Consider the following 16,176-nt stretch of genomic DNA (forward strand, 5'->3'; position numbering starts at 1 on the left):
GTGTATATTTTCTGTTTATCTTTTTCTTGTATTTTTATGTACTCCGTCTCTTTTGTTTGATTTTGACGGGTAATAAAATATTATTATTATTATTATTATTATTATTATTATTATATATTTTCATCATTTTTTATTCTGTTTAAAATTTTCTGATACTACCGACAAGGTCGTATCCATGATTTTGTTTGGGAAGGGGGGATATTTTTGGGGGAAAGGAATGATTTACGAAAAAACTTCAAAAACCGCATTAAAACTATTTTATATGTATTTTTGTTAGGTTTTTTCGTGCCGGACAAACATTTCAGGGATGGGGGTTTAAACCCCTGAAGGTCACCCTCCCTGGATACAATCTTCTACCGAATGCTATACAAAATTTTGTTTCACCTGATTTCATATAAACCAACACTCGTCTTGAGCACCGTCACTCAGAAATATGATTGGACAGATTATGGATTTTAGGGTATAAACGCTTCGTGAGTGAAAATACGACCTCTCTAGATTATGGTTAACTTTATTATTTTGTTGACATTGATGAATGACGCATCTACAATTATGTTTAAGACAAAATAACGAGAAAGACTTTTCCATTATACAAATAATGAAGCGTATAATCCTATGAGGAAGCGTTAAGACAGTGAATTATAGAAAAGGCAAGATGCACATTAAAAAATTGCTCCTCATATGAGTTCGTTTCGTTGAATTACCTTGTCTATCTGTCCTAGCTGAACTTTGCTTTAATTCATGATATTAGGACTGTTTTGTTGGTTTTGAGTTTCCTCGTTTTTCAACGCAAGTTTAGTTTATAGTTATTTTACTCATTTATATTGCTGCTGAAACATTCATTTAGTTTCTTCTACAATTCACCGTCTTAAAAATTACCTTGCTGATTATGCCATCTAACGTTTGTTTATAAGGATTATAAAGATTTAAAGGAAATGGGAACTTCCTGGGAGGTTGTAAAGAGGGGGGCTTTGAATAGCTTGGTATGGAGGAGGAGTGGGCGTAGCTGTGTTTGCCTCAGGCGGCTTGATGCTATGGTGAGTGGTTAGTAGTAGTAGTATAAGATCTCTGCAGGAGCTAAAGCACGGAAAGAAATTTGATTCTTGTTATTATAATCTCCTTCCTCCTCAAAGGCTTCAGTTCAAAGCCTGAAAGGGCAAAATTTGATTTGTTCATTTTTGGATTGGTCCAAATAAATTACCATTCAGGGATTTCAATGTCTGGGAAAGAACAGGCGCCAAAATTTGTTTATATCAAAAGGACATACAGAGTCCTCATCTTATTCGTTTTACTCTAGAATCTGGGGCCAAAATATCTATCAACTATCTTACAAACTGAAAAGTGTTTAGTTTGTAATAAGTGTTGAAGGTAAACATTGCTGTGTTGTACTGTGTATTGAAGATCATAGTATCCTGGTTATATGCCTTTTCTCCATTTCTTTTCTTTGGCCTTTTACAGCACTTAATTAAATATTAAGGAAATTATTCACTAAAATTAGATATTAATATTAAATTAAATATTAAAGAAGTTACCAACTAATTTTTACATTTCATATTCTTATGGACTATTAATTATGTGTTTACCTTTTAAGATTCTGTGGCGTGGATGTGCAAAGGAGGGAGGCAGAGCTTAAAGCTGCCGAAGAGGCTGTCAACTACTTAAAGAAAATGGGCATAGTTGGAGAAGACAGCAAGCTAATTCCCAGTGCCATTGGTAAACCAGAGCCATCTATTAAAACCCATGGTGACAATGAAGTTTTAAAAAAATACGGTAACCCCATTTCAGCTATTGATGGTATTTACAATCAAGTACGTGCTGGCCTCAAAGATTCTCATTTAGCACCTCTATTTGAGTTCACCAAGGATGAAGGTTTGCCTCATTTCAAATGTACCTTGAAGCTGAAATGGCCAGAAGAGGTTGAATTTTCAGAAACAGCGTCGAGCAAAATGGAGGCGAAGACATATGTTTGTAAAATGGCGGTTGATTGGCTTATTTTGAAGAAAGCTGTTCATCAAAAAGGATTTCCTTTTTTATGTTCGAAAGTAAGTTGACTCTTAGTTGCTCTTTATTATTAACTCTTACTTGAATTTATTAATAATAATTGCATGTAAATAGCCTATATTTTCTGAATAAGACATATAATTTAATATACCCTTACGTTGAATCCTTTAAATTCTTTTAAAATTTTATTTTCAAGTGTAAGTTGAATTTATTTCTACATTTCGTGAAGCTTTAGTTCTTATAGCAATTATTGATATTATTTTTTTCATTTTTATTAATATACTCGCTTTTTCCTTTCAAAACATTGTAAATGCAAATCTAGAATGCTGTAAACTTCATTGAGGATAAACATCTAAGGAATTGCAATAGAGCGCTACAATCCACGGTATAATTCTTCTGATGGTTCTGCAGGTATAAATTTACACAACGGTAGCTTTGTTTAGTAATCACAATCTCCTTTAAGGCATCCTAAAGGTCGTAAACAGACAGTTAGGCGAACACAAAGTGCTGTAGTAACCTCACCTGGTATGGGGTCTTATGAGCCTCCCCCTTCACATATTGTTAGTTTAGATCCAATTGGTCGAAGTGATTTCCTGCGCCCTTCAGATGTTCGACGTCAAACTAGCTCAAATATTAAAACAATAAGTGAAAAAGCTGAAGGGGGAAACTGCGTTGAAAAAAACAGTGAGAAAGAAACGCGAGAAGAGAATTGCAATGAAAGGAAAAGTATGGAAATTTCGAATAACATTTCGAATGTACCTGTGTGGTACATAAAGGGATCGATTTCTAGGTTTGAACCTGGCACTTATGCAGGATTTTTTGTTTCAAGCTGGGGACTAATGACAATAAAACAAATCTTGTTAGATAATGTGAACAAGACATATAGGAGTTTTTTTAGGGGGGACCAAGGTTTTTTTAGGGGGGACAATGCTGAAAACAGTGGATCTCTGGCCAGTACGAAGAAGAAGAAGGAAAATTTTGGATTTCGCAAGGTTCATTGTAAAAAAATGGTCAGATTTGTTTCTTCTTCATCGCAGACGAAGTCTACACTTGACCAAAAGTTTGCCCTCTGATTTTTCAGCTCATTTTCTGATTTGAGCTCAATATGAGCTCAGCTCATATTCTTTTTCTCGAAGTCTTCAAAAAACATAATAAGCCTAACTTTTCCACTATCTATATATTATGTTATTAGCTAAATAGGATGGTCTTCTTCTTCTTCTATTTCATTAGGCGGGGCTTTTCATTCGAGACTATTTAGCCCTTTTCCTTTTGCTTCACTCTGTGAGCTGAACAGAGCTACTGAATTGGTTGCTTCTTATTTATCTTGAATCTCCTCAGTTATTTTGCAGTAAATCTTTTGAAGCTAGAAGTTGAAATATAAGAAGATATATATTGAGTTCTGTTTTCTGTGTTCAGGTATAGTCAGTCAGACTTTTAGCAGATAGTGAGATTTTGTGGTGTTTGAAGACGTTTTACAGTTTACAACGCAAGGTGTACTGTACAGATTATTACATTCAAATAGGCAATGGTCAATTGTAAGCGTATACGACGAATCTGGGAATAAGCTCGATGCCAACGCTAATAAAAAGTATTTTGCTAGTATTTGCAGAAGCAATCCACCAATTTCCAGTGTTCCCCCCTTGGCTGTTCTATCTGAAATACCTGTGATTTTCGCTCACGAAGTTGCATAGGTTCTTGAGAGACTTGACCCCAATATAGCAACTTACCCTGGAGACCTTCCAGCAACCCTGTACAAAAAAACGCAGCCTTTCTAACTGAACCTCTGGCTGCCTTATTAAACCAGTGTATGTTGAGTGGTACCTTTCCGGGAGATTTAAAACAAGCGGTTGTAACGCCATTACCTAAAGTTTCCAATCCAAAAGGGGTGAGTGACCTACGACCTATATCTTTGACCCCTATTGTATCTAAAGTTTTCGAACATTTTCCAAAGAAATGGTTACTAGAATATTTCTGTGATAAAATAGATCCCTGTCAGTATGGATTTTTCAAAGAGTCTAACATAATACATTATCTCATCAAAATTGTGGAAGAAGTCCTAGAGCATCTTGAAAATAAAGGTGCATTTGTAGAAATATTCCAAGCAGACTAAGAAAAGGCTTTCGACAAATCAAGCCATCCAGATATTCTTGAGTCAATGATAGATTTTAGAGCTTTTTTTAATTCGTATAGTTTATAGTTTTTTTACACGGACTGCAACAGTGTGTTAGTACTGATGGGGTACAATCGGATTTTCTTGAGGTGTCATGTGGAATACCCCAAGGTACCAAAACGGGACCTCTGTTTTATTTTTAATACTGTGTAACAAAATTGCGACTTGGCATGAAAACAGAGTGAATTTTGTGGATAATTTATCATTGCTGATACTTCAGAAGCTAGGATCCATGATTAGTACGGATGGAATACTTCGCCGTTTGGAGGCTGACTGTGAAGAAAAAGGGCTTTCAATTAATAGGAAAAAGTCAGCACTTATGAGAGTCTCGTTTTGAAAAAAAAAGTTCCTAGTCAAAGTGATATAAATGTGCCAATTGTAAATAATATGACAATTTTAAGTGTGACTTTTAACTCAAAAGTGTCATGGATGGATTACGTAAATAATTGTACTAAGAAGGCGAATATAGCATTGCGTAATCTAGTCACAATTCGGCGATTCGGTTTTGGTCGTTTTTCACTGGTGAATCTTTATAAACTGTACATTTGGAGTATTTTAGAGTATGCTTATCCTGTGTGGCATCCGGGGCTAAGTAAAGAGCAAAGAAATGACTTGAGAATGTGCAGAAACGAGCTACCCGTGCGATATTAGGTCCGGAATTCACGAATTATGATGAAAGCCTTAAAATCCTATGCCTAGAAGGAATTGATGCCAGGCGACACCAGTTTACAATGGAATTTGGACAGAAGCTTCTGGCGTCAAGCAGGCATCGAGGCTTGCTCCCTGAACCGGCACGAACAGGGTGTAATACAAGGCACCAGAATAAACTGGAGCCTTGTAAGCCCGTGGCTACCAGTAAGTGGCATAGAAGAGTGATTATTTAAATTGTATTTTGTGTTTTATTTAATTCATGTTATTTGACATAATAAATTTGTACTGTATCGTAATTGTTTCATTTTTTTACAATACCTGCAAAGAGGGGAGAAGGGAACTGAGTCAATTGAATTAGGGAACTGATATGAAAACGCCTGAAACTTTAGCCCATTTGAGCCAGACCGAATTCTATGATAAATTTTAGAAAAATACTTATTGGGAAGGGAGATAGAATTGGATTATTCTTATTAAACAGTACCTCTGATACTATCCAGTGGTAAATATCTCTGATTGTCCCACTTGGCTGGTCTCCCACTTGGGGATTGGTCTCCCACTTGGCTGGTCAATATCTATAGCATTTTTTTTGCGATTTCATCCACCTGATGGTTACCAGTTATACCTGAGTTAGTCATGATGGTTACGTGATGGTTAGTCAGATTTGTCTTCTCTTCTACTTCTTCTTCTTTGCTAGAGAAGTCTACACGTAGCTAAAAGTTTTTCCTCGGATTTTACAGCCAGTTCAGTTCACCTTCTTCTTTTTAAGGTCTTCCAAAAATATAATAAACCTAACCTGTCCACCATCTATTCATTATAGAATTAGCAAAGAATTACTTACTAATAAACCAAAAAAACGGTATCCCGAGGGAAAAAAGTTGCGCGATAGGAGTCTTGACCAGCTTAATTTTAACCTACCTGAATCCCCTGAACTTACTGCTAATAATCTTAACAGGCTCCTCGCTTCCATCGTCCAGATCTTTCCGGCATTCTCTTATCAATTATCAACACATAATCGCTCACCTTTTTCCCCCTTTATCTCTTCGTCTGAGATAGAGAGAAGAATCGCGAAACTAAGAAAAACGAGTGTTTGCCCTTTAGATATCCCATTTCATATTATTAATGCTTTCATTGACTTTCTTTCAAAGCCCTTGTATGTTCCTTGTTTTTAATGAGATTACTAACCAATTTCCGCAAATATGGAAACAGTTTCATAATTCCTTAAAAAAGAAAAACGGAGGTGCTTGGTTTTGAAGGTATTCGTCCTATTTCTCTCTCTTCTATATTCTCAAAGCTGTATGAAGGATTCCTTGTAGATTGGCCGAAAGAAAAAAAAATCTTACTCTTACTGACCTGAGCCAATTTGGGAACCTCAAATTCACTTCTACCTCCCATTACCTTGTTTCCCTTATTAACTCATAAGGGAAAATCCTCGAAAAGCCTAATTGCTCGCTAAATTCAAGTTCGATGGACCTTCAAAAACATTTGACCTTGTTAACCACAATATATTTCGTCAGAAACTTGTCACTGAATTCAATGCTAATTTCTTTCTGTTGAAATTGGTTCCCTTCTTCTTATCAAATAGATGGCAGGTAGTCAAAGCCAGAATAATTATTCCAGTCCCTTTCCTGTACACAATGGAGTACCCCACCGTACTTTCCTAGGTTCCCTTCCCTTTTCCAGTTATGATTAACAGCCTCGCTAAAGAAATTTCTGACAGATAGAAATTTGTTGATGACCTAACGCTTGTTGAAACCTGCTATAGAAATATAATAAGCAACCCAATGAGCACCTTCAATGACATTGCAGACGATGCCTCGAAATTAGATATGAGAGTAAACTGCTCTAAATCAATGAGAGTGTCTATATATTTCCTTAGCACCACACCCCGTTTTGTTAACCCTATCTCCCCAGAAATTTCATTGCCATCCTTTATATTACTTGGTGTCACAGTTTCTTCTAATTTAAAGTGAGATACCTACGTTAACAGGGCCGGAAGAAGGGAGATTGGAACGACTGGGCCCAATCGAGCCCCGTCTTTGAAAGAGGCCAGCGCTGCCATCAAACTAAGCAATTGATTTTTTTATTTGTGAAATGTTCTTTACAATTTCGGTAAGGTTAGCTTCTGGACAGAGATCATTTTCCAGGCTAAAACCAATGAAAAAAGACTATCTGATATCAGCAATAAATCCGGATAAACTAAATAGTTTAGCAGTTACGTTGATTAAAACTGAAGACGCAAGGACAATGATTTTAGAACCGTTTTTGAAAATTTACAGAACAAAAATTTAGAAATATGTTAATTCACGTGCTCATATTCGGTGATGTAAATTTCAAAAGGCATTTTCACCAGTTTCATAATATCTATGGCGACACAAACGTAAATTAACATAAGCACGAATTGAGGACAAAAAAGAATAAAAGAGGACAAAAATGTAAGCTCAAAATGAACAAACTGGATCATCAAATTAGACAAGATCAAGAGAATGACCTAAGAAATGTAAATGTACGGGTAATAATGAACAACCTAGACCATAACAAGTGACAAGACCAATTCAAGCAGCTAAGGCAAAAGACACTGAAAACGGTCTGAAACAATGATAAACGAAAATAAGGACCAAAGAAACATGTAATTAGAATATTATTGAAACCGATATTTAGAACAAGTCAAAAATGAAATTGAAGAACACAGAAACATTCAGTTAAAGGAAAAGTAGCAGTGAGAATCACAACAACTCAAAAACGAAAGGGAAGAACAATATATACAGTTACAAGACGTGCGACAATGAGGATTAGAACGAATCGAAATGAAAACGAAGAACAGAGAGAGAAGTGTGTGGTTAGAAGATACACGACAGCGAGAACAAAGAAATATGCAGTTAGAAGATAATAAGCAGTGAGAATTACAAGCAACAGCAGGAATCAGAATGTGTGCAAAATGAGAGTGAAGAACCAAGAGTTGTAGGGTTAGCAGACACGCGAAAGTGAATATTAGAAAGCGTCAAAATGACAGTGAAGAACAAAGAACTGTGCTGTTAGAAGAAAGCGAGAATCAGAACGAGTCAAAAATAAAGATACAGAAGAAAAAATATGATGTTACAACAACAACCCCGTCACATTCTTCGATGCCACCAAACTGTGGTACAAAACCATGCAAAAAACTACAAATATGTCGTAAGGGAAGCAAGGGCTAGTTGCAAGGTATTGGGACCGTTCAACTCGCTATGTATTCGCTGGAGAGTCCTCCATTTTCCCGCAGGAGAAGTAGCCAACAAAGATGGGGACTACTGCCTGTTTGGTCAAATTGCACTCCTGTATCATCAATTTTCAAATTGAATTTTCTTGGCCTGTTATAGGACTTCATTTGCTCTCTAAAGAGTTCCACAAACAAATACGAAACTGGAACTCATGTTTTGCTTTAGCTTCAGTCAACGTAAGTGATGATCGAACAGTAAATAGTCGTAATGTTTTCAGCTTCAAAATAACGGAAAAAATTTATCAGAAAATCAGTTTAACGGCACACTCATCACAGACCCCTGAAAATAATTTTGAACTATATTCATATTGCCAATGTACTTTTTAGGGGTACGGGTTCGATCCCTGGTGTGGCCAGTTATTCGGGTTTGGGACGCGGGTCAGTAGTGTGACTCTGTAAGCTTAGCCAGAGTCGACCCACCTCTAAATGGGTACCTGGAGAAATCTCGGGAAGGTAAGCAGGAAGGGTGTGCGAGAGCACAGAATGTCTGGCCCCCCAGCCCCCCATTGCATTTCCTGGCTAAGGGCCATGAAGCGGAGATCAGCACCACCGGTTTGAACCATAAGGGCCTAGTGCCGTCATACTTACTTTACTTACTTATTTACATATAGCTTATGCATCTATTTCCTCTTTAAGCTCCTAAATAAATTTTGTGCCCCCCTTCTAATTCTTTAAGGATTTATACTTCCTTTGTCCGCTCGCATGTTGCTTGTCCTGTTCGGCACCCTGGCGTCTCCCGCAAAAAATCTTAAAAAATTGAATCCATCCAAAAAAGAGCCCTGCGTTGTGTTCCACACTATTTTCTTCTAAGAAAAGCCAGTATGGAAACACTTGAGCGCAGGAGGGATTTGTTGTGTATCGGTTTTGCAAAAAATGCAATAGCAAATCATCGCACGGAAAATATTTTCCCCAAAAGACACTTCCCAACCAGATTACGACCTTCTCGGTTAGTTTCTGAACCCGTTCTTGTTTATCTTGTCTCCCATTCGCTGCTTTACCTCCAGATGTTAAAAAAAAAATTTGTCCCCTTAATTGCGGAATAAATCTACAAAATATCCTGGTAGTTTTTCCTTTTAATTATTTCGTACTGTTTTCGCTCAAGTTATGCATTTTGTTGGCTTATTTTGCCCCCCCCCCCCCCTACCATTTTGTGCATGTCCCTTTAAATTTTTTTTTATTGTATGTATTACCGAGTTTTTTTTTTAGCTTTACCAGTTTTTACCTTTTTAACTAGATCTGACGCTGCATTTTAATTACTTTGACTAAGGAATGATTTTTAATTCTGTTATGGTTGTTTTGGCATTTTTGCCAGTTTTTTAGTTTTCTTTTTTTTATATTTTTTGTGCTTGTTTTTTTTATGATTCCGAAATTCAAATTTAGCTCTTTGGGGCTTGTGATTGACATTTTTGAAATAAATATCTTATCTTTAAATTGGCTGGTCTGTCAGATTTGTTTCTTCTTCTTCTTCGCGAACGAAGTCTACAGGTAACTAAAAGTGTTTCTTCTGATTTTTGAGCCAGCTTGGCTCATCTTCTTATTAAGGTCTTCCAAATAAAGTAAATCTAACATGTCAACCATCTATTCATTAAAGAATTAGCTGAATTGGATTGTTTTTCAGATTTGTTTCTTCTTCTTCTTCTTCTTTGCGAACGGAGTCTACACGTAACTAAAAGTTTTTCCTCTGATTTTTAATCCAGCTCGACTCCTCTTGTTCTTATTAAGGTCTTCCAAAAATATAGTAAACCTAACATGTCCACCATCTATTCACTATAGAATTAGCTAAATTAGATTGTATGTCTGATTTGTTTCTTCTTCTTATTCGCGAACGAAGTCTACATGTGACTAAAAGTTTTTCTTGTGATTTTTCAGGCACCTCGGCTTGTCTTTTTCTTTTTAAGGCCTTCCAAAAATGTAATAAATCTAACCCTGTCCACCATCTATATATTACAGAATCACCTAAATTGAATGGCCAGTCAGATTTGTTTCTTCTTTTTAGCAATCGAAGTCTACGCGCAACTAAAAGTCTTTCCTCTGATTTTTCAGCCAGCCCGTCTTGTCTACTTCTTCTTAAGGCCTTCCAAAAATGTAAAAAACCTAACCCTGTCCACCATCTATATATTACAGAATCACCTAAATTGATTGGCCAGTCAGATTTGTTTCTTCTTTTTAGCAATCGAAGTCTACGCGCAACTAAAAGTCTTTCCTCTGATTTTTCAGCCATCCCGTCTTGTCTACTTCTTCTTAAGGCCTTCCAAAAATGTAAAAAACCTAACCCTGTCCACCATCTATATATTACAGAATCACCTAAATTGAATGGCCAGTCAGATTTGTTTCTTCTTTTTAGCAATCGAAGTCTACGCGCAACTAAAAGTCTTTCCTCTGATTTTTCAGCCATCCAGTCTTGTCTACTTCTTCTTAAGGCCTTCCAAAAATGTAATAAACCTAACCCTGTCCACCATCTATATATTACAGAATCACCTAAATTGATTGGCCAGTCAGATTTGTTTCTTCTTTTTAGCAATCGAAGTCTACGCGCAACTAAAAGTCTTTCCTCTGATTTTTCAGCCAGCCCGACTTGTCTACTTCTTCTTAAGGCCTTCCAAAAATGTAATAAACCTAACCCTGTCCACCATCTATATATTACAGAATCACCTAAATTGAATGGCCAGTCAGATTTGTTTCTTCTTTTTAGCAATCGAAGTCTACGCGCAACTAAAAGTCTTTCCTCTGATTTTTCAGCCAGCCAGTCTTGTCTACTTCTTCTTAAGGCCTTTCAAAAATGTAAAAAATCTAACCCTGTCCACCATCTATATATTACAGAATCACCTAAATTGATTGGCCAGTCAGATTTGTTTCTTCTTTTTAGCAATCGAAGTCTACGCGGAACTAAAAGTCTTTCCTCTGATTTTTCAGCCAGCCCGTCTTGTCTACTTCTTCTTAAGGCCTTCCAAAAATTGTAATAAATCTAACCCTGTCGACCATCTATATATTAAAGTCTCACCTAAATTGAATGGCCAGTCAGATTTGTTTCTTCTTCCTAAACTGAAATTGAATTTTTTTTTATTTGTGTGCTTATTGCTCTTAATTTATATTATTTTATTCTTGTGAAGTGAAAAAAACGAAAGAAATGCTATCAACATATTCAATTATTTCTTAGAATATATGTTCAGTGAACTAGTCCTTTCACACCACAGAACCTGTTTTCGCTGAAATTAATGAAAATCTTCCCTTTCTATAAAAAAAAAAAAAAAAAAAAAAAAAAAAAAAAACACGGCGGTCCAGTGAAAGTGAAAATTCTGTCTCAAAGTGATAAAAAGCCTGAGTGTTATATTCGTGATTATTTACGTGTTTTCAAATTTCTTGCGTGAGAATAACCCCTAAGCATATTCAAAGTGTTGTTTGGCCTTCTGGGTGTTATTTGGATTTTAGTGGATGTAATACTAGTGGTCTTTTATAAAATAAAGGTTAAAAAAGATGAGAATGACATCTGAATAAACATTTAAAATGAAATTTCTAGTAGAAGAGGTAGACAAAAACTGGAAATTTTGGATTTTGAAGCAAAACCCAATATCGTTCTCAGTTTTTTTTATATTTTTTTTGTGTTCATGTGCTGGCATATAGATATATATCTTGAGTATAATTTCATCAATCTCCTGATAGATTGTTATAGCTGAAGTAATGTAGTTGTTTTTATAAGGTTTCGAGAAAGGGTCCTCCTACCAATTCTTTAACTTCCGTGACAATTTGTGGAAATCTTGAGGCGCGAGGCGCGAGGTTCTTGAGGTATCTTGAGGCGCGAGGTTCCTCATTTTTGTTATTGATAACACCTGTTGAATTAGCGACTGAAAAGTCATTTGATAAATTCAGCTTTATCCATGTCCTGTTTTATTGATAGTCCTTTTAAGAATTTATAGAAAGTCTTTCTTTCATAGTTTTCTAAGAATGTGACTTTAATCTGTTGACTGTAAGATTCTTGGGGAGGAAACTTCTAGTTTTTTTCGTGCCGTAGAACAAATCCATTGTGAATAAATTTATTTCAATATAATGTAGCACTGAAAATGTTAAAAGAAGGATAGGCGACTTTAACGTTGTAGCTTTACGAGATTTCCTGGGAGGTCTTCTTAAGCTGTAAACTTAAGCTGTAAATTTCCTAGTTGTGGAAACACTTTGAGAGGATTAAACTGTTCATTTTTATGAAAAACATTGTCTTAAAAAAAAATAATTGTTGTAAATATTTATTTCTAGGAAGAATTGGAAGCCTTTAATGCAGAATACAACGCTGGAGTTCCTGTTTTGTTTCCTGAATCGTTTGTCAAAGAGGCCAGGAACTTTTTAGAAGCAGTAAAAGAGCTAGAAAAATTCCCTCAGCCTGTTACAACAAAAATGGTAAAAAAATGAAAAAAAGTTTTGTATTCCCATGTTACTAATTAATTTTTCTATAAGTAGAGCATAAATTTAGACTCAAAAAATAGTCACAAACTTAAGAGTAGACCCTGGCACCGCGCCGATGAGGGAAGACCGGTGGTGGCGGGGCCAAAAACAGCTGCAGCGTTGCGCCGCCGGCCGGCCACCGGTAAAACGTCAGTGGCGTGCCGCCGGCACGATCAATGTTGACCGCAAACATTAATGTTTTCATCAGTCTTTCTCAAATCACAGCTTAAATTTACAAATTTACTTTCTCTACTCATTGACAGTACACTTTCATAGGATACTCCATCTAGTAGCTACTGGTAGCAACCAAAGTGTCATATTCTTGTTAAAGTCTCTCATCTCCCTTCACACTCCCTTTTGTATTTTTTTTTAAAGTAGCCATATAATGTTCTATAAGATCCGTCTCTGCTTTAAACTAAAAAATATAATTATCTTTTTGGCATCCCTGCTTTTAATAAAAAAAAATAAGATATTATCATTTAAATATGATAATTCCCTAACCCCCCCCCCCCTTCTGGATACCACCTTGATAGAATACCGTCTCTACTTTAAATTAAAAAAGAAATAACTTTTTAGCATCCCCGCTTTCAATAAAAAAATTGAAGGTACTATCATTTAAATATAATAACTCCCTATGCCCCCCCTCTGGATACCATCTTGATAGGATACCGTCTCTGCTTTAAATAAAAAAAAAAAAACTTTTTGGCATCCCTGCTTTAAAAAAAAAAACAACGAGGTATTATCATTTAAATATGCATACCTTCATTATAGGATACCGTCGCTGCTTTAAATTAAAAAAAAAATAATTAACTTCTTGGCATCCCTGCTTTCAATAAAAAAAAATCGAGATACTATCATTTAAATGTAATAACTCCCTACCCCCCCTCTAGATACCACCTTGATAGGATAGGTTTCAGATTTACACTAAAAAAATAATTTACTGAATAATTAACTAGGTCACTATATGGTTCAAACAAACACGCGAAATAACGTTAAACAGCTTAGCGTTCCTTAAAAAATTGAGGTTATGAGTAAAGGGGTACAATGACAACTCAAAAATCTCGAAGTTATTCAGATATCCTCAAATTATTGGAAAACTGAGTCATAGATTCGCCGTGGGGTTCAATAAGATCCAAAAAATCTAATTAAAAGGTAGCTTACACAAAAGCCAAATTAGGCCAGTAGCCTTTGAGAAATATCAAAATATCCAATACAATGAACAAGTCCCAATGGGGGGCCCTGGGTGTATCAAAATATTTCAATGGTTTCCCAAGAAATTTCATATCATTTTCTTCCGTCTCCACTTTAAATGAAAAAATAATTATCTGTGGCATCCCTGCTTTCAATAAAAAAAAAATGAGGTATTATCATTTAAAAATGATAGCCCCCTATCCTCCTCCCCTATAGGCAATAATTTACAATTTTTTTATGAATCATATTTTTGGGGTAACTTCCGTTTCAATCTTTAATTCCCCAACCTTGTACATAGCTTAGTCTATAGCTAAATTTTGTCTCAATAGAAGTTCTTTTTTTAGGGCGGTAAAATTTTTTGAGAAAGAAGATTGTACTTTCTTTAATCTATCAGGTGTTCAACAATTGTGTATTGAACATTAAGAAAATATTATCTAAAAACAGCAAAAGAAAACCAAATTTTGCAAACTTACGATTCAGCTGTAGAAACAATCTGTTGACTATCAATTTCAAAATTTAACTGACGCTGTATAGAAGTAAATGTGTTCTGTTCAACCCAAAAATAAAATTCTTGACTACAAATGATGTAAGAAATAGCAATTGGGAAACTGCATTCAAAATGATTTAATCTCATTTCATAAAGATGATACTCTTTTTTTCAACATATGAAGAACTGTGTATATTGCAATTGCATCTGTCTGGATTTTATGCAAAGTAATAAAAGAGATGAAAATTGACGAACAAGAAAGTAATGAAGAATTATGGTATGGAAAGTAATATTTGACAGGAAAACTCTCTGGTGATAAATCTCTAGGGGTGGTACCGTGATTGGATGATTTTCGGGGATTCGGAGAATCAAATTTTTTTTTCGGGGTGACGCATAGATTTTCGGGGAAATAAACACAAAATTCGGGGATAATGCAAGCTCTGCTTGATTTCTAATCAGGAAAATCGAAATACTAAACCATACGAGAAAGAAAAGCTCCGACTTTGCAATTAATGCAATAAAGAACTGCCGCAAAATTAATTCAAAGTCAGCTGAACACCGCCACCTCTGCTGGCGGTGGCGTGCCTGCGGCGTGACGGTGGTTTAGCGACACTTCGGCGGTGGTCAACCAGGCCTCTCGTTGGCGGCGTTCGGTCAATCCGCCGGCGCGGTGCTGGGGTCCATTTAAGAGCCATAAAAACAAAAATTTAAGAGCCACGCAAATAAAAACCAAATAAAAAGCTTAAATACGAGTAATGGTGCAATAACTCTTAAGTCAAACTTGCAGACAGGACGGGGGTGTGCGAATCGGCACCAGATTGATAGCCAAAAACCACAATCGTTTACAATCTGGATAACGGAGTCTAGCCATCCTAACGTTTCTTTCGTGATTGATAGCCTTAGAAAATGGGATCGAATCACATTTTTCTTACAGTTAGATTGTATGATAAAATTAAATAGATGAGAACACGAGGGGCAGAAAACCACTGGACAGAAAGGTATTTATTCTGCTTTGTTCAGGTTTACTTCAAAACGTTAATTTTTCTTCTTCTTTTTTTTTTAGCACTGGAGACGGACTGGCGGGGGCCCTTGCTGAAGCCCTTGCCTTTTTCAATTTAATTTTTTTTTTGTCCAGTGACTAATATTACCCTCGTTTTTGGGCTATTTAATTTTATTATTCATTTATAATGTTTTTTTTTGTTTGTCATACGTTATTGAATATGCTATTGTAAATCGAAGATTGGCAGGATTGATACAAGATACTAGGGTATAGGGTATACTAGGGTATACAGGACTGCTCTTATTGATGTTTGAAGTAAAGATTACCATCTAGTTGTGTCTAGGATTAATCTAAAGCTGAAACTTAGGAAGAGTAACTACCTTCCGAGAGGCTATGACGTTGGTAGATTCCAGGATGAGACTCTCAGCGAAACTTTCCAGAAACAATTGGTTCCTGAACTAGAGAGTTTGAAATATATATATATATATATATATATATATATATATATATATATATATATATATATATATATATATATATATATATATATATATATATATATATATATATATATATATATATATATATATATATATGAATATATGAACTAAAACATATTTATATGTTTCTATAATTTATACTACTTTTTGTTTTAGGAAAATCAAGCTATTGTTCTCGAACCAAACGAAATTCTAGACGAAGAACTCCTCCCACAGAGACCAAGAGAAGTAAATGATCCCGAAGATACCAGAGAAGCTTTTAACTGTATTAATCCTTTCACGGGTAAACCTTCTAGTAAACCCTACTCAGCTACGACTCTTACCAATCGTGAAGTAGCCCTAAAAATGTCCCTAACCGATAAATGGAACACAGCATTTAGGTAATTAGTTCCTCTTCGATATACTTTCTGCTATTAATAGGAAGACTGGGGGAGGTTTACCGTTCTGGGCTGCATAAAGACTATATTGAAGTATCTCAGATTCTTCAGATTC

At 35.7% G+C, this 16,176-nt stretch overlaps 1 protein-coding gene across 1 annotated transcript in view; it reads left to right on the forward strand.

The window, feature by feature from the left end:
* Nucleotides 1-16,176, forward strand: part of LOC148945725 (ATP-dependent RNA helicase DHX30-like) — a 112,899-nt gene that overhangs the window by 30,037 nt on the left and 66,686 nt on the right. Inside the window, exons 3-5 of the mRNA XM_089097495.1 lie at nucleotides 1,592-2,042; nucleotides 12,321-12,461; nucleotides 15,841-16,064. Coding sequence (XP_088953621.1) covers nucleotides 1,592-2,042; nucleotides 12,321-12,461; nucleotides 15,841-16,064 — 816 coding nt within the window. The remainder of the gene's footprint in view (nucleotides 1-1,591; nucleotides 2,043-12,320; nucleotides 12,462-15,840; nucleotides 16,065-16,176) is intronic.

This window comes from Artemia sp. Qi Xiang Cuo, chromosome 12, assembly GCF_049724085.1.
Source record: "Artemia sp. Qi Xiang Cuo chromosome 12, ASM4972408v1, whole genome shotgun sequence".
Lineage (NCBI taxonomy): Eukaryota > Metazoa > Arthropoda > Branchiopoda > Anostraca > Artemiidae > Artemia > Artemia sp. Qi Xiang Cuo.